This window comes from Macrotis lagotis, chromosome 4, assembly GCF_037893015.1.
Source record: "Macrotis lagotis isolate mMagLag1 chromosome 4, bilby.v1.9.chrom.fasta, whole genome shotgun sequence".
NCBI lineage: Eukaryota > Metazoa > Chordata > Mammalia > Peramelemorphia > Peramelidae > Macrotis > Macrotis lagotis.
In genome coordinates this window covers 41,182,936-41,199,630 of record NC_133661.1, presented here as the reverse complement: position 1 = coordinate 41,199,630, position 16,695 = coordinate 41,182,936, and the positions used below count along the sequence as shown (strand labels likewise).

The 16,695-nt window shown below is 47.0% G+C and overlaps 3 protein-coding genes across 9 annotated transcripts in view; 2 read left to right on the top strand and 1 right to left on the bottom strand.

The window, feature by feature from the left end:
- CHUK (component of inhibitor of nuclear factor kappa B kinase complex) overlaps window positions 1–3,436 on the bottom strand; it is a 38,691-nt gene extending 35,255 nt beyond the window's left edge. For 2 of the 3 annotated variants that reach the window (XM_074232619.1, XM_074232618.1), the window contains exons 1-2: window positions 3,234–3,436; window positions 664–758 (exon numbers count right to left, since the gene is read on the bottom strand). In XM_074232619.1, the coding sequence (XP_074088720.1) occupies window positions 664–758; window positions 3,234–3,338 (200 nt within the window). In that variant the 5' untranslated portion in view covers window positions 3,339–3,436. Of the gene's footprint in view, window positions 1–663; window positions 759–1,725; window positions 2,622–3,233 lie in introns of those variants that run through there. The other variant, XM_074232620.1, reaches the window with a different exon arrangement.
- Window positions 3,437–5,445: 2,009 nt separating this feature from the next.
- BLOC1S2 (biogenesis of lysosomal organelles complex 1 subunit 2) lies at window positions 5,446–8,884 on the top strand. 2 transcript variants are annotated; one of them, XR_012477724.1, is made up of 6 exons: window positions 5,446–5,566; window positions 5,753–5,869; window positions 5,958–6,077; window positions 6,684–6,788; window positions 7,256–7,543; window positions 8,625–8,884. XR_012477724.1 is itself a non-coding variant. In XM_074232617.1 (5 exons), exons 1-5 carry the CDS (start codon window positions 5,512–5,514, stop codon window positions 8,654–8,656), a joined length of 429 nt encoding a protein of 142 aa, XP_074088718.1. In that variant the 5' UTR covers window positions 5,448–5,511; the 3' UTR covers window positions 8,657–8,878. The 2 variants fall into 2 exon arrangements, 1 of the variants encoding a protein (XP_074088718.1); XM_074232617.1 differs by lacking the exon at window positions 7,256–7,543 and having other exon boundaries at window positions 5,448–5,566; window positions 8,625–8,878.
- A 37-nt stretch (window positions 8,885–8,921) lies between these two features.
- Window positions 8,922–16,695, top strand: part of CWF19L1 (CWF19 like cell cycle control factor 1) — a 34,327-nt gene continuing 26,553 nt past the window's right edge. For 3 of the 4 annotated variants that reach the window (XM_074232615.1, XM_074232616.1, XM_074232614.1), the window contains exon 1: window positions 16,437–16,525. Coding sequence is in view for 1 of the 4 variants with exons in the window: in XM_074232613.1 (XP_074088714.1) it covers window positions 8,995–9,017; window positions 9,095–9,179; window positions 12,208–12,286; window positions 12,877–12,978; window positions 16,311–16,525 (504 nt within the window). In the remaining 3 variants the exon portion in view is untranslated. Of the gene's footprint in view, window positions 9,018–9,094; window positions 9,180–12,207; window positions 12,287–12,876; window positions 12,979–16,310; window positions 16,526–16,695 lie in introns of those variants that run through there. The other variant, XM_074232613.1, reaches the window with a different exon arrangement.

Below are 16,695 nucleotides of genomic sequence, written 5' to 3'. Positions count from 1 at the left end.
TTCTAATGTTGCAAATCATTCTAAAATATGGTATTTTCCTATAATTATGAGAATATAGTAAAAATAAAGGAACTCAATGATTAAGGTTATTGAAGAGTCAACCATCACTTCTAATGCCAACTGACATTATTTTTCACTCAAGAGGCAAGCCAGATGATATGGTTTAAAAAAATACAGTAAAATGAGAATCAAAGACCTGGATTCAAATCATTGTGCAATTTATAATTATATGAATTGGGAAAAGTCATTCAATTTCTCTAAGTCTTCTTCCCAGGATTGCTATATGGTCGAGGAAAAGTGGGATATAAAAGCACTCTAAAAACATACTAAATGACAATAAAACAAGTTTATGCCAGAGACCAGCCTACATGCAAAACATATAACTATGTTAAAGTGTATATATATTAAAAGGTACGATTTGCCCACAGAGTGCAGACAATTTATACACATAAACATACATTATATATGCATAGTTGACTTGTTAAATCAATCTCCTACAATACAGTTTCTGTTCCTATACAAGGTCTATTCTCTCTTTTAATGGAAAACAAAAATTTAATAATTAAAAAATGCTAAGAAAGTTCACAGACTTTCACTACCAAGTTCTAGCCTTAATACATCTCAAGGCAGTTTGTAAAAATACAAGCCCCCAAATACACTCACTTCTTCATGATCTGGATTTCATGGCACCACCGGTCTTTATTTTTTGCACTTAGCTCCAGGCGGCAAGATTTAATAGCTATTTTGTTACCAAGTTCCTGAAAAAAAGAAAAGAAAGGAAAAAGTTACATTCTTGCACATAAAAGTTCTTTAGTTTTGGCTAAGAAATCCTTTCTAGTGTGTCCATTTAACCCAAACCTCATGCTGAGTCTCCCTGGTTGGATCTAAACATCTGTGGTAAGGATATCCTATCTTCAAAACTGGCCTTCAACTATATAAGAGAATGAAGGCACTATTAACTTAAATCATTGCCCTGATTCTCTACCTAGCTCCAATTACAATGTACTTTCACAAACACTACCAGAAAACTTCTTAGAAAAGTTTTATAGGTAGATCAAACCAAAATTTTTTAAAACTATCCTGAAAGCTTGACCTAACACCTAGTATGCAGTAAGCACTTGAAAAATGCTTGATGACTTGACTAGACAATATAAGAGATGAAATTGTATGCATAGTATAATTTCCATCTCTACTCTGATGAAAAAATGGTACACTAGAGTTATATTTAAGGTCAATGCTTAGGGCAGTATCAGGAAATAGGTGGTTAGTTGAAATTTGGGGAGTTCACAAAAACTGACGAAAGGACGCAAGAAGAAAATGGGGCCACAAATAAAATCAAATAAAATATGATGCAGGCTCCTGCAAGTCAAAGAAATGGATTGTGTTCCAATCCCAACTTTTGTTATTTACTGTTAACTTTGGGCAAATCACCTAAGTCTCAGTTTCCTTATCTGTAAAAGGGAAGTCCAAAATTAAAGGAGATCCAGAAAAGACTATAGTGTAGGCAAAAAGGTAGAAGGAAGCCCAGGAAATCTAGTATCACAGAACTCAAAGCATGAAAGTAAAACTGCTCCTATCCTCTTTCACCTACCTCTTATCCTGTAGTATCTGGTTTATTCTCACTGATTCCTTTTTAGGTCTATAAATATGCTCAAGTCTCCCTTGTCCTAGAAATACTTATCATACCCACAGTAACTTCCATCGACTTCAATCATTTCCCATTACCTTTTCATTTTGAAACTTCTTCAAAGAGAAGTCTATAGTACTCAGTTTCCATTCCATCAATATCTAGTATCTCTTCAACACTTTCCACTCTTGTTATCATTGCCAATCCAGAAAGTGTTCAATCTCTCTCCTTTCCCAATCATAAGTCAACTTTTTTTAAAGTAGAAAACTAAATCATCCTCTGTGATCTTGGGCAAATCACTTAAGCCTATTGCCTTGAGAAAAGACAAAAAACTGTCATCTCCTTCAAGATCTGTGAGAGACTGGAAGCAGGTGGTGAACTATGGAATGGGAAGAAAAGTGTGGACAAAAGGTTCAGGGAATAATGGGAAAGAATAAAGGAGAGACTATCAAGAGTGTAGATCTATATTATAGGGAGTAGATCTATAAAGTTCAGGGTCTTGGAGATGGTGTGTTTTGTGACACAGGGAAGTCTAAGATGAGACCATCATGGTTTGTGGTTGGAGTTGGTCATGAATACTGAATGCAGGGGATGGTATACAGCTAACAATTACAAGGTGCTTTACACGGAATTAACTCATTTGCTCCTTCCAACAATCTTGTGAAGCCCATTATCTCCGAAAACTGATGAAAAGTGAAGTGCCTTTGCTCAGGATCACACAGTCTAAAAGTACCATCCAAATCCAGGTCTTCCTAACTCCAAGTGCCCTGCTCCATCCACATACCACCTTTGCAATGCCCGCTGTGTCTCAAGTAATGTCTTGCCATGTGCTAACTTTATTGGGTCAGAATCCCTGAGCTATAAATCCCATTGCCTCTTCCCAAGCCCAAAGCTCAGCCTACTCGGCTTTCTCCTCTTCTTCGAACTTCCCTTTCAAATCAACCAATCTCACCCAGGGGCACCCAGGGGCGCCCAGGGCGGGGGCTGGGCCGAGCGCAGGGGGTCGCAAGGAGAGCCGGCCTCGCTCTCAAAGAGCTCTGATGGTGCCAGGGAGGCGCCACCAGCCCGCCCGCGGGGGTCGCTTCACGGAGTCCGAAAAGCTGCAAACAGCCAAGTACAAGAGGAACACTCATGCTTGCACCCAAACACACACACACCGCACACGACACATTCCATGTCACAAATATGCAAGCACACTCCACACACCATATACTACACACACACACACACACACACACACCTACACGCCAAAGGTCGCACACACGACACATTCCATGTCACAAACACGCATGCACGCTCCACACAACACATACTACACACACACACCTACACGCCAAAGGTCGCACACACGGCACATTCCATGTCACAAACACGCACGCACGCTCCACACCACACACGCAGCCCCCCTCGGTTCCCCCACGTCTCCGGGCACTGCGCCGCGCCGGGGTGGGGCGTGTCGCCGCCGCTGTCCCTCGGACGCGGGCTCCCCGGGGCGCCCCCCGCGCGGTCCGGGCCCGGGGCGCCGCTCACGCATCCACAGTCTCACACACGCACACGCGCGCAGCTTGGCCCCCCGTGTACCCCACGCCCCCCGCCGCCGCCTCACCCGGTGCTGGTAGAGGCAGACGTTCCCGAAGCCGCCCGTGCCCAGCCGCTCCCGCATCTCCCAGGGCCCGCCCGCGCCGGGCCGCAGCCCCGGGGGCCGGTCCATGGGCGGGAGCGGGGTCGGCCGCACACTCGGCCGCCACTTCCAGGCCGGCTCACGGCCCCCGCCGCCGCTCCCACCGCCGCCTCGTTCTCGCGAGAGCTCAGCGTCACGTCCGGGCTGGGTCGGAACCGGAAACAGCCCCCCTGCCCCGGGAGGCTCCGCCCCTCCCGCCCGCCGCGGCCTCGGCTCGGGCTCCCCCTGCCGCCCGGCTTTGGCTCCGCAGAAGGCCGATCCTCCCCCCCCCCCCCGGCCCGCCCGCGCCCCTCCCCCCGAGCCCCCCGAGCCCCCCGCCGCCCGCCCGACGCACGTCACGAGCGCGGAGGACACTTCGGCCGGCCTTGGCGGAGGAGGGGGATCGCGAAAGGCCCCGGCCCCGGGCGGCAGGGGCAGAGCGGGGTCCGCAGCTGGGGCAGCGGAGACGGGGGTGGGGGGGGGCCCCCATAAAGAGGGGGCTAAGGGGGCATGAATGGATGCAAAGAGGCTAATCAGGCTTTCCATGAAAGTGGGGAGATCTTGGATCAGGATCTGAGCACCCTGGAGTCAGGAGGACCCGAGTTCAAATCCGACCTAGCCGTGCCGTGCCGTGTGGCCTTGGGCAAGCCACTTAAGCCCATTGTCCCCCCCAAAATAAAAAAACCCCTCTGTTGGCAGACACCAGACCCCGCAGCCAACTGGAAATGAAGAGCAGTCAGAGCCGGTGGCGGGCAGGGGAGAGCCCGCGCTGGGCACGAGGCGGAGGCCGTGCCTCCGCGCCGTCCCCTCGCCCAAGCCCCGAGTAGGGGCTCATCCGGTCAGCCATCTGCCCAGTGGGCGCGTCGTCCTTCCTGCTCCCGCGGTGTCCTGCTCTGCATTCACCGTGGAACCCGGCAGAGGAACCGGCTTCAGGGGGCACCGCATGGGCATGGAACTGTGTGTGGGCTTCGCTGCGGCTGGGCCCTGCTCATGCCCTCTAACGTCCCTTCCGCCTTAAATCTGTGATCTACAATGATTATCGATTGCTCTCCTGCTGTCATTGCTAAAATCTAAAGCACATCACCGTCTCTGCTCAAAAAACGTTAGTGCTCCCTTTTTCTGAAACACAAAATGCCAATTCCTCTGCAAAGCATTTAAAACCCCCTATGGTCTTGCTCAGACCGGCCTTTCCCGTCTTAGTTCATGTGTGCGTCAGATGTAGATTGCATTTTAGTGACGTGAAATTCGGCATTCTACTCCACCTTGGTAAAGTTGCACGGACTTGGAATATGCGCCGCTGTCTATCATTGAAAGCTCCGTCCGAGGGTTTCCTTGATCCCATCAGTAAATGTTCCCCCCACACACCTCCAATTCCCTACAACTTGTTTGCATGCTCCATAGCTCCCCCGTAAAACGTAAGGGGTAGAAGTTGCTATTCTTCTTGTCTCTGACTCCAGGGCCTCCTTGCCTGGCACCGGACTTGACCTGCGCTAGCCATTTCTCAACCCTGGCCAGCCCAGCCATGTGTCGCTTCTGGATTGAAGGGGCCAACACTGGGGCTGGGAGGTGGCTCATCACCGTTCCCTAACTGGGGCCTCTCGGTGTTGCTCCCCCTGAGTGACTGGCGCCCCGGGCAGCTCTCTGGGCTTGTTTTCGCATCCTCCCAGGGTCTCCTCTCGGCCCCGGCCTCCCACATCCCAAGACCTATTCCCTTCACGAAGCACAAAGGAGGCGGGCTGGAGGGCGCCCGGCACTGTGGGGGGCCGCAGGCCCTATCTCCGGGTCCCACCTAGTCCAGCCCCGCCCGGCTCTATTTCTCAATCCACAGGGGCCTATGGGGGGGTGAGAGGAAGCAGGGAGGAGGGGGCCGCGATGGCCGAGGCGGCCGGGCGGGCCCGGGGGCAGCGGGCCTAGTCCCACCGCCCGGCCCGGCCCGGAAGAGCTCCGTGCCAACGAAGGGCGCGGCCCGGGGCCGGGCCGGGGCAAAGCCGGGCGCCGGAAGCCAGGGGAGTCGCACCGGGAAGCGGGAACCGGAAGGAAGGAGGCCGCGGGGGCGGGACGATGGCAAAGGCATCCGGAAGAGCGGAAACTGAGGGAGGGCGGGGCCCCGACGGGGGGCCGGAAGGGGGAGGCGTGGAGAGGCGCGGCGCCGCTCCCCTGGGCGCATGCGCGCGGGCCGCCGGAAGGCCCGCGCGCCGCCGACCGGGCCTGAGCGGGCTCCGGCATGGCGGCCGCGGCCGAGGACGTCTCCGCCGCCCAGCGGGACGGCCTGGGCCGAGGTAAAGGAAGGGGGAGCCCCGGGAAGGGGCGCCCCCGGGTCTGGGGGCGGGGCCGAGGGGGCGGGGCGGGGCGAGCGGAAGGAAGCCGAGGGGCGGGGCCGGAGCGAGGCGCGCCCCCCGCCCCAGCCCCTCTGCTCTTCCTCCCTCTTCCCCTCCCCCTCCCTCCCCTCCCCCCTCCCGGCCCAGACGATGCCGCGGTGGAGACGGCGGAGGAGGCCACGGAGCCGGCCGAGGCGGACATCACGGGGCTGTGCCAGGACATGTTCTCCAAAATGGCCACCTACCTGACGGGCGAGCTGACGGGTGAGGGGGCCGCGGCCTGCACCCCACGGACCCCCGCCCCTCCCCCGGCCGGCGCCCCGCGGCCTCACCGCCCCCCTCTGCCTTCCAGCCACCAGCGAGGACTACAAACTGCTGGAAAACATGAACAAACTGACGAGCCTCAAGTACCTGGAGATGAAGGACATCGCCGTCAACATCGGCAGGAACCTCAAGGACCTCAACCAGAAGTGTGAGTGGGCGCCTGGCCCCGGGTGCCCCCGGGTGCCCCCCGTGTGCCCCCCGGAACCACCCGGGACACTGCCAACGCAGGCCCCCTTCCCGTCCGAGATGTGTCATCAAGGCCAGGGCAGACCGGGCACCGGGGCCCACCGGCTGGAAAGGAGTCTTTCCAGTAGTTGCACCGTCTTCCCACCCTATGCCGAAAACTTTAGGGCCACGGTGACTTTATTATTAAGAGGAATGGTCCCAGGCTACGCGTTTTTTGTGTGGTTGGTTGATTTTAGAATTGCTAAATTACCTACTCAAAGTCTTATGGCTGCTTAGTGGGAAAGGCCTGAACCCAAATTCCAAGTCCAGTACCCTTTCTTTTGCAAAGGACCATTTCTTTTCTACCAGTTTCTGTAGGAATCTCAGTATAGGTCACAGGTGGCTTCCCCTTTCTTACCTCTCAGTGAATTCCTCGTACCTATGTAAAGGGCTGTCTTCACAGCTGCCTGGGGACTTTTTGGTTTAGTTTTCTTAATAGAGAGTAGAACAAAGAGAGATCAATCTGGACATAGTTGCGGAAATGTGTCTTTGTTGAGGATGATGCCGGTTTGCTTTTGTTTTTTTTTAGATGCAGCACTTCAGCCTTATCTGGATCAGATCACTTTAATTGAGGAGCAAGTAGCAGCTCTTGAGCAAGCAGCCTACAAGTTGGATGCATATTCAAAGAAACTGGGTAATTATTTCAGTTTAAGGGAGAATACACTAATATTTGAGCTTATATCAAAATGCATACTTGGAGGCAGACACTGTGGTAGCCATTAGGATTATGAAGACTACTATTCTCACCCTGGAGGAAACTCACATTCTATTGAGATGAAAGAATATACATACATACACACACACACACAGAATATTAAAGACAAAATGTATTCAAAATAATTGAGCAAGAGGGAAACTAATAGTCAAGAACATCTGGACAACCTTCTATGTGTCAAGAGTAAAAAAGGAGAACATGCCAGACATGGAGTACAATCAGTCCAAAGGTCCTGTTTTTTTACAGTAAATAAAATGTGTTCTATAGGGGAAAACTAAGAGATGAGTTTGACTGTAACATGGAATTGTGAAGTAGAGTTATATGCAATAATCCTGGAAACGGAGGTTACACCTGGATTATAAAACAGGTTAATTTCTGTCTTAAAGGAAAGGAAATCAGTAGAGCTTCTTGGATCAGGAACATGATTTAGTCAGATCTGTGTCATTAAGAACGTCCATTTGACAACTGGAAGAAGAGACAGAAGTGAGGAGATCAATTTGTAATTCTAAAACAAAAGCCTTAAGTGAAGTAGACTTGAGCATGAGTGACAGCTGTGTGAATGAACAGAATGAAATGGATGTGAGCTATGGAATCAGAGTCAGGGATGGCTCTGGTGTTGCAAATTGAGGAAGGAAGATGGTACCCACACCTGAAGGAGGGAAGTTCAGAAGAGGGTGAGTTGAGGGATATACAGAAGAAAAAAATGTAATGAATTTTGTTGGGGACATTTTGAGTTTGAAATGCCTATAGAGCATTCATTTCGAAATGTATATATGTGTGTACTGTGGTTGGCATAAAGGTGACAGCTAAACCCATGGGACATAGCAGACTACCCCAAAAGACAGTGTAGCAAGAGAAGGGTATCCAGCATAGGGCTCTTATAGATAGATAGGATAAGGATGATGGTCCTGTAATGGACACTGAGAAGGGAGCAGTCACATAGGCAGGAGAGAACAGTGGGGTAAAACCTAGGGAAGAAAGCATCTAGGCCAGCGGCTAGGTGGTGCAGTGATTAAAGCACCGGCCCTGGAGTCAGGAGTACCTGGGTTCAAATTCCGGTTTGCCTTACAGAAAAAAAAGCATCTAGGAGGGAGGAGATTCTATGGGGTCAAGTGCTTCAGAGTGATCAGTGCTGGGAAAAGACCATCAGGTTTGATTAAGTCAGAGATCACTGACCTTTAGAAAGAGCTGTGTTGTGATTGAGAAGTCAGATGACAAGGAGTTTGTGGAAGGTATGAAAGGTAAACTTTTGTATTGCCTTTTTTCCTAGGAGTTTGGCGTGAAATTGAGGGGGAAATACAGGACAATACTTGGAAGGAGTGGGAGACTTGATTTTTTTTTTTAAGATATAAATGGACTGTTTTTAAGTTGTCAAGAAGGAGGCAAGGGGCTGGGGGATGATCATAAGGATAATAAACCCCTGAAGTCTAAATGCCTGCAAAAAAGGGACGGCCTCATCTTTATAGATGAAGTCTGTAGATAAGGGAATGAGGGAACTGCTGCCGTTTGTTCAGGGAGGTATTTCATGAAATCCCCTGCCAGTAGAGAAAGAAGAGGGCTTGTTCTCAAAGTGACTGTCCATTCCGAGGTGGAGCAGAGGGCTGCTGGGTGGGTCGGGAGGGACTCCAACCTTGAACTGCAGAGAAATGATTTGATGACATTTCAGACCGGTGCCGAGATATTATGTTTTAATATTTGCCTAAAATCCAACTTCCAAAAAATTTTTGTTAGTTTTATTTTGTTTTCTTCCTGCAGAAGCAAAATACAAGAAGTTGGAGAGGCGATGAAAGAGTTGTTGAGCAGACTTGGACTGCGAGAATGTTTTGTAAAAGCTGACCTCCGGGCCGAAGCCCCGCCCCGCCCCCCGCCCCCCTCCCCCACCCCCGGACCCCTTGTGTGCCCTGGACCAAGCGCAGAAATCAGGATCACCCCCGGGGGCGGCCCCGCCCCGCCCCCACCCGCCCCGTTGTTGAGCTGAAATAATAAAGGCGAGAGCGGAAGCTGCGGTGTGAGGCGTCCTTGGGGGCGGGGCCTGGGCGGGGGCTGGGGGGCGGGGCCTGGGCGGGGGCGGGGCCGTTTGTCCTCGCGGCGGCCCGTAGCGCAGTGCGCAGACTCCGCCGGGCCCATGGCTCCGAAGCCGCTGCGCCTGTGAGTGCCGGGGCGGGGGCGGGGGGCGCCGCGGGGGGGGGGCGGGGGGCGCGGCTCACGAGCCTCTCTCGGCCCAGGTTGGCCTGCGGAGACGTGGAGGGCCGGTTCGAGGCCCTGTTCGCCAGAGTCCGCGCCGTCCAGAGGAAGAGCGGAGACTTCGACGTGAGTGGGGGGCGGCCCCGGGCCGCGTGGCCCCACCGCCCTAAGGAGGGTCGAGACGGGGGGCACCGGGAGAGGCCCGGGGTGATGGGGGGCCCTTGGGGCCGAATGGCGGAGGCGCGTCGGTGACAGGCGCCAGCCATGCGGGGGGCCGAGGAGTGGAGAAAGGGCGGCGTTCGGGGGCTGGAGCTGGGAAGGAAACCAGAGTCGGCCGTCTTACTCCCTTAGGAATGATGTCATTTCCCCTCCTGTGTTGGCATGTGCCACTTCCTTCACACCATGGGTAACGTGACTATGTTTAGCACGGTGGCCGGTGAAGAGTCCGCGTCACACGGCGCCCTAAGGGAGGGAAACATGCAGGGAAATCCTTGTTGGAAGTTGCTGTTTGGGGAAAATAAGGGGGAGTAGAATGTCCCGACACCCAGTAGGCCTGCGAAGTTGGAATATAAACCCCCGGACATGTTGCCAGCAGCCCCGCGCCGTGTGAGTGACTAATACACGCCCTGACGATGCCGATCGTATTTATAGGCTTTCACGGCACTTTAAAATATCTCATTCCATCTTCCCTCTCCTCGGCCCTGAGACAGGAAGCCGAAGTAGATCGGTGTCACGTGACTGGTGACGCCCGGCTTGTGGGCTGTTCTGTATCCGCAGTACCCCTTGAGACCCTGGCAGACCACAAGTCAGAGCCGAGTAGCAAACACCATTCTCTTGTAAAAGGTGGTTTTTGAGCTCCGCTTTCAAGGACCATTTGGGTTCTGACCTGGATCCTCTTCTCTGTCCACATTTTCCCTTGACGATCCCACCAACTCCTTGCTGATTCAGTTATCCACACTGTGCAAAACACATCTCCAAATCTCCAGCCCCTCCTCATCGCCTGCCTCTTTCCTGTTCCATTGGAATGTTCAATTCAGTTCTTTCTCCAGTCCGTGAACTTCCGTTGAGAATATTCTTATCCTCCTAATGTATTCTTTCCAGAACATCTCTCGTGATGTTCCTTTCATGCACCCATCCTACTTCAAGCTCTCATCACCTTTCTCCAGAACTGTTGCATCGTTTCCAAATTCTAATCTTGTCTTCCACAAAGCAGCCTAAAATATATTCATATTAAAATACAGATTTGATCACATCACAAACTACCAAGTGGTCTTTGTTGTTTTACCATTGCCTCTCCAATAAAATACAAACTCCTCTGCCCCGAATTTAAATCCACTCATTTTCTGACCTTTTTCCCTTGTTATTTCTTATGAAACTCTCCTTTTTAGTCAAACCAGTTTGTTAATCATTCAGGACATTTCATTATTTCCCACCTTCATTCCTTTGTAAGAGTGTTTTCACATGCCAGGAATGCCTCCCTTCTCAATTCTGTCTTATATCTCCTTTCAAATCATAGGTAAGGTGGTACTTGCTACATGAAGTCATTCCTGATTGCCCTAGTTTTTAATGCTATAGCTTTCTTGAAATCATGTTGGATATACTTTGTAATTATCTGTGCACATGTGATAACCTCCTATTAGTGCTATGAACCCTTGAGACCAGGAACCATATCTTATCACACAGCACAGCACCTTGCACTTAATAAATGTTTATCAAGTTATACTTAATAGACAAGGGTTAATAGAGAGTAAGATCTATTGATAACCCAGGCTTGGCTGTCTAATAAGTTGTGTTCAGAGTCAGCAAATGGATTGACTCAACTCAACAAAAGACTATTGGGGAGAAACAAATGATGTTTTTAATTTGGACAAGTTACTTCACTTACATTTAACCAACTTAGAATGCCTTTCTGTGCAGAAGACTTTGGAAGATACAAAAACTAACAAGACGTGTTGCCTGCCTTCAAGGAGTTGGCAGTTTATTAGGTAGTATATAGTAGCATAGTTTCCTAGCTGCTTCTCAGCTGCTAGTCACATGCACATCTCCCATCTTTAAAAAAGCCTCACTTATCTCTCCATCCTTACTAGCTGTTCTCCTATTGTTTTTCTACCTTTGGTAACTAAATTTATTTAGAAAACTGTTTACAGGGGCAGGTAGGTGGTGCAGTGGATAAAGCACCGACCTTGGAGTCAGGAGTACCTGGGTTCAAATCCGTCTCAGACACTTAATAATTACCTAGCCTTGTGGCCTTGGGCAAGCCACTTAACCCCATTTGCCTTGCAAAAAAAAATCCTAAAAAAAAAGACTGTTTACAGTCAATCCTTCCATTATTCTTTCTCTTCTAAACTTTCTACTGTTTAACTTCCAACCTCATCATTTCAAGGGAAATGCCAGGTTTCCAGAGTTGCCAGAAATGATCCCTTCATTGTCAAAGCTCATGGCCTTTTCTCAATCCTCATTCTTCTTGACCTCCCTGCAGCCTTGGATACTGTCACCTCTTTTCTGGATGTTTATTTTTGTAGATAACTCCTTGACCACTGGGAGATCCAATTCAGAAAGTTAACTAGTTGACTAGGTAGATCAGTTACTCTCAGGTGTAATCTCATTGCAGGAAAATCTAGATCTCCTGGAGGGGTGCTTTAGGAAACTTTTCCTTAGTGTTTATTGCTTTGTAATCATGAGTGACTTAGGTGATCCAATCCACACAACCAGGTAGAACAGAACTGTTTGGATGATCAACACAAAGGTTTAGAAACTAGCACCAGAGAGTTGAATGTTCATAGCCTAATTTGGGGGATGTGTTTCTTTTGTGACCATCTTTAGGTAAGAGAGCAGACACAGTCGAGTAGTACATAAAGAAGTAATAGGAACTGGGGTTTGTTTGAGAAGAGTATATATTCCCAATTTGAATTGGTAGCTACTCTGAGGACAAAAATTTATATCAATTTGTGCTTACTAAGGATCTGAATGGTTTTATTTGGGATTTAGATTCCATAAAACATTCATAGTTAGAATCGAGTCACAGAATTCTTGCTCAGGTTATGCACATTGGTCGAGGAGAATCTGATTTTGACCATTTGGCAGATATCAAATATAAAGATTGTATATCAACAATATTTGTATTATATTTGTCTGCTTTAAAATCTCGTTTTAGCTGTTGTTGTGTGTAGGTAACTTCTTTGGATCTACACCAAGTACTGAATGGGAGGAATACAAGACAGGAGTCAAGAAAGGTATGGAAATTACTTCTTGAAAGTTTCAAAGTACTAAAGACTTGTGATCCTAGTATGTTTTGTCTGTGTATTATTACTTAAGGATTTCTTCCTTGTGCCAGCCCAATTCAACAAACACCTACTGTGTGCTAGCTACACACTGAAAAAAAAACATTCAAGTTACAGATTGAATGTGGATTTTATGTTGTGAATATCTCTAGAATCTGTTCCAGAGAATACATTGTATAAAATAACCATCATTTGGACAAATCAGGTCTTCTGGGATTCTTCTGTCTTCCAATTTTAGTCCTTTTTATTATGTTATTTTACAACATCCATTTTTATTATGCAATTGAGTTAGCTCCAGTGTGCAAAGTATAGCACAACACCACCCATCAATAAGCAAAGTACAGTTATCAAATGTTGGATATGGAGATAGCCTGGGAGGGAGTTTATGGATCACATAAGACTGCTAATGGCTGGAGAGGTAGTTGGGTTTTTTTTTTTTTTTTTTGCTTTGTTAAAAATGTTACACATGTGAAGAAAAATGTTCTCATACTCATCCAGTGATTATATGATGTCTCTCTTGTTATCTCTTTTCCTCTCCAAAGCACCTATTCAAACTTATGTACTTGGTGCTAATGACCAGGAAGCTGTCAAATACTTCCCAGATGTTGAAGGATGTGAACTAGCTGAAAACATTACTTACCTAGGTATGGATCAGAAAAGGGTCATGGGGGTGGGCTTTGAGGGAATGTAGTTGGAAAAAATGGGCCCACAGCAGCCCCCTTTGTCACACAGGAGATTAAGGACTATTTTTTGCCAGAAACTGACCTTAGGCCATAACCCTAAGGTTCCCCGCCCCTTTCCCTTTTTATCAGATTTGACTTCTCTAGTTTTCTAATTTTTGCTTTTTCAGTTTGATCCATTTTCTTTATCTCTAATGATCTTCTTTTTACTGCTTTTTAGCTTTCACAAGAAATTTCTTTTCTTCATGTCTTCTCAGTTGTGCTTTGTATAAATTCATATGTATTTAAAATCCAGGTTAGATTATAATTACTCCTGTTCATTCTAAGAGTGTTCTCTTAGTTCATATAAGACTGTTCTTTGGGAACTTTAAGATCAGCACCATTGTATGGAATTCTTTCTTTAGTTCCTATTTCATGGTTTTCATTTTGATTTATGGAACTTGTTTGCCAGTTCCCAGCCTACGTATTATAGTCTAATTCAAACTATATCCTATCATGCCCAGGTGGCTAACTGTGCCAGGGCATCTATGACAGAACAGTTGGGACTCTTAAGTAATAATAATCATGGAATACAATGTTTGAATAAGGCTTCAAGCTAACTATGAAGAATGCTTAATAGGACACATTCCCAAACATGAAATAAAGAGATTTTTTTTCAAGATACCAAGGATCTGTGACTCCATCCATGTGTATACTACTTCCACAAAAGCAGATCACAACCCCTTCCATGTCATGCTCCGTAGTTTCCTGAGTTGGCTAGAAAATGTTGATGACCTGATGGCCAAGGCCCTGGTGAGGAGTCACTCTGCCATGAGATAGCCTGGTCTGTTGGATAAGAGTCAATTTGCTGTTAGGTCCAGACTTGAGCCTTTTTGGTTTGGGATCTGTCAAAGTTACCTTCATCACCTTTCAGAAGCAAGGGTCAGAAACTTGACTCGGTGATCTTCTTCCCACAGACTCTTCCCTCCCTCTAAGAGAACCTTTCTGTTGATGGCTTTACTATCCTCATAAGGAACAGTTGCCAAGTACTAATGAGTTTACCTCACTGATATTTCTTTATCTGTCCCTACCTCTCAGCTCCCTCTGTGCCCATCTTTGTTTACATTCTCATTTCTTCTTACCTACCCTATTGTAGTAGATCCATGAATAGTTTTCCAACATCTCTCCAACCTGTCCCAAATAATCTTCTTACCACGACTTTGCTTGTCATACCTGTCAATAATCTTCAGTAGCATTTCCCTCTTACCTACAGAATAAAGTGGGGTATGGCACAATGGGTAGAGTGCTGGACCTGGAGGCAAGAAGACCTGAGTTCAAATCCAGGCTCAGACATTAGCTCTGTGACCTTGTCTGAAATGATAAACCACTCCAGTATCTTTACCAAGAAAACCCCCAAAAGAGTGACAGTCGAACATGACTGAAAAAGCAGAATAGCAACAACAAAATCATGTGCAAATTCTTGATTCTGACTTCAGCCTTATTTTCTGGCCTCATCTTCTCTAGCCTATTCTTCCCCTAAGCCACTCCTGTTCTCATCTTGTGCTCACCCATCTCTGTGCATTAATTTAGTTCATATCCCCAGTCCTAGAATGGGCCTTCCCTTTGACCCTTCTCTCTGACACTCCTCTCTGTTGAAGTAGCTTTTTTTTTTCAATTCTGACTCAGGTTTCAACTGGAAACTAGAGGGAAGAAAAGCATAACTCCAGAAAACAATTAATTTGAGCATCAGGTTTATTATAGCTGCATCACACTTTTGGGGAATAATGGAAGAAATAGTCTGCGTGGGTATCTAGACATTGTTTATAATTAGCCTAAATCTAAATTTTTTTCTTTTTAATTTCTGCATGGTAGTGGGGTTAAGTGACTTGCCCAAGGTCACACAGCTGGGTAATTAGTATGTGTCCGAGTCTGGATTTGAACTCAGGTCCTCCTGACTTTAGAGCCAGTGCTCTATCCACTGCGCCACCTAACTGCCCCTATAAATCTCAATTTATAAAAAATAGTAAGGTTAACTTTAGAGAAAAGGCTAAAAATTGATGAAGATGGGGCAGCTAGGTGGCGCAGTGGATAGAGCACCAGCCCTGGAGTAAGGCGTACCTGAGTTCAAATCCAGCCTCTGACACTTAATAATTACCCAGCTGTGTGACCTTGGGCAAGCCACTTAACTCCATTTGCCTTGAAAAATCCTAAAAAAAAAAAAAACTGATGACAAATAAAAATCACTCGGGATGCAAAAGCCTGAATAACCTAATATGAATGCAGCTAGAACCCAGATCCAGTAAATGAAATGACAGAAATTTAATTCTAAGTAAAGAAAAACATCTATTACATGACCTTCAATTTTTATAGTGTTTATAATAAAAAAAATTTTAATCCCTTACATGTCCCTATATAGTAAAGAATAAAAAAAAGAGTTTATCTTTAGTGTTCCACAGCCGTATTTCTCCACTTCCTTATTAAAGAAGAGAGTAAGACGTCTTCTCTAACTCTTCTGTGGGCCAACCTTGCCCATTATAATTTCACAGGATTCAGTTTCATTTGTTTTGTTGTTCTTTCCATTTACATTGTTGTTTCACTTAAGTCTCAACATATGTTTATTGAATCTTACTCCTGTCTTCTAGTCTTCCTTTCTTTTTTAGAATTTAGACAGAGATCCAAGGGTAGTTTGGAAGGTCTTAATCCCTTCCCATCTGTAAAAGACTAAGGGTCAGTAACAGCAGAGTCTCCTTCAAAGTTGCTGAGGAAGTGATAGTGAAACATGCAAGTAACTGTATTGTTTGACTGGGAATTTATGATTATACATTCATGGTAGGTCGTTTTCCAATTGTGTCAGCGTGGTTCACTCTCTGTCTTTGCCCACTCTCTGTGGACTTAGGGTTTTGGCCTTGGCCACAAAGACCTCTATTCTCCTTATCCTTTTGGTATTTAGTTAGCCAGTGATAGCAACACAGTCTTTTCATAATATTATTATAGACTATTTGGAATCTACTGTGAGAAATATACCTTAAAAATAAATTTTTAAAAAAAGAATAAGCTTTACTGCCTCTCTATATCTATCCAAGGCCAGCCCCTTCTCAACCCAGGTGGTGCCCTAGTTGCCAGAGAAGTGTATTTTCTCTGTAGTTCTGGTCTCCTCCCTCTCTGACTTGGATTCTTCTCTCTGCCTAATTAGTTATACATCTTTAATGGTCCCTGTTTATCTGATGTTTTCTATAAGTGGAGAAGCCTCCTCTGATATTTCTGCCTGAAAACTTAACAATCTTTCTAAAACTTAATATTTTTCCCCCGTTGTTTAGGTAGAAAAGGTGTTTTCACTGGTGCCTCAGGACTACAGATCGCATACCTCAGTGGGACAGAGTCATTGGCTGAGCCTGCCCCACCTTACAGTTTTACCTCCAAAGATGTATGCTCACTGAAAGCTACTTTGCAGTCCACATCACATTTTAAAGGTGTTGATGTCTTACTGACATCCCCATGGCCCAAAGGTGTGGGGAACTTTGGAAATGCTTCTGTGAGTAGTTCTTTTCCAGTTGGGATATTTTAAAAAAAAACTGACTTATGATGATGTTATCAATAAATGTAAATGTTTCCCCTTTACAAAAAAGAATGAGGACTGAATGTTAAACCTTGAATGTCCCATTGTACAGCTTCCCCACCCCCACCTTCGTCCATATGAGATTT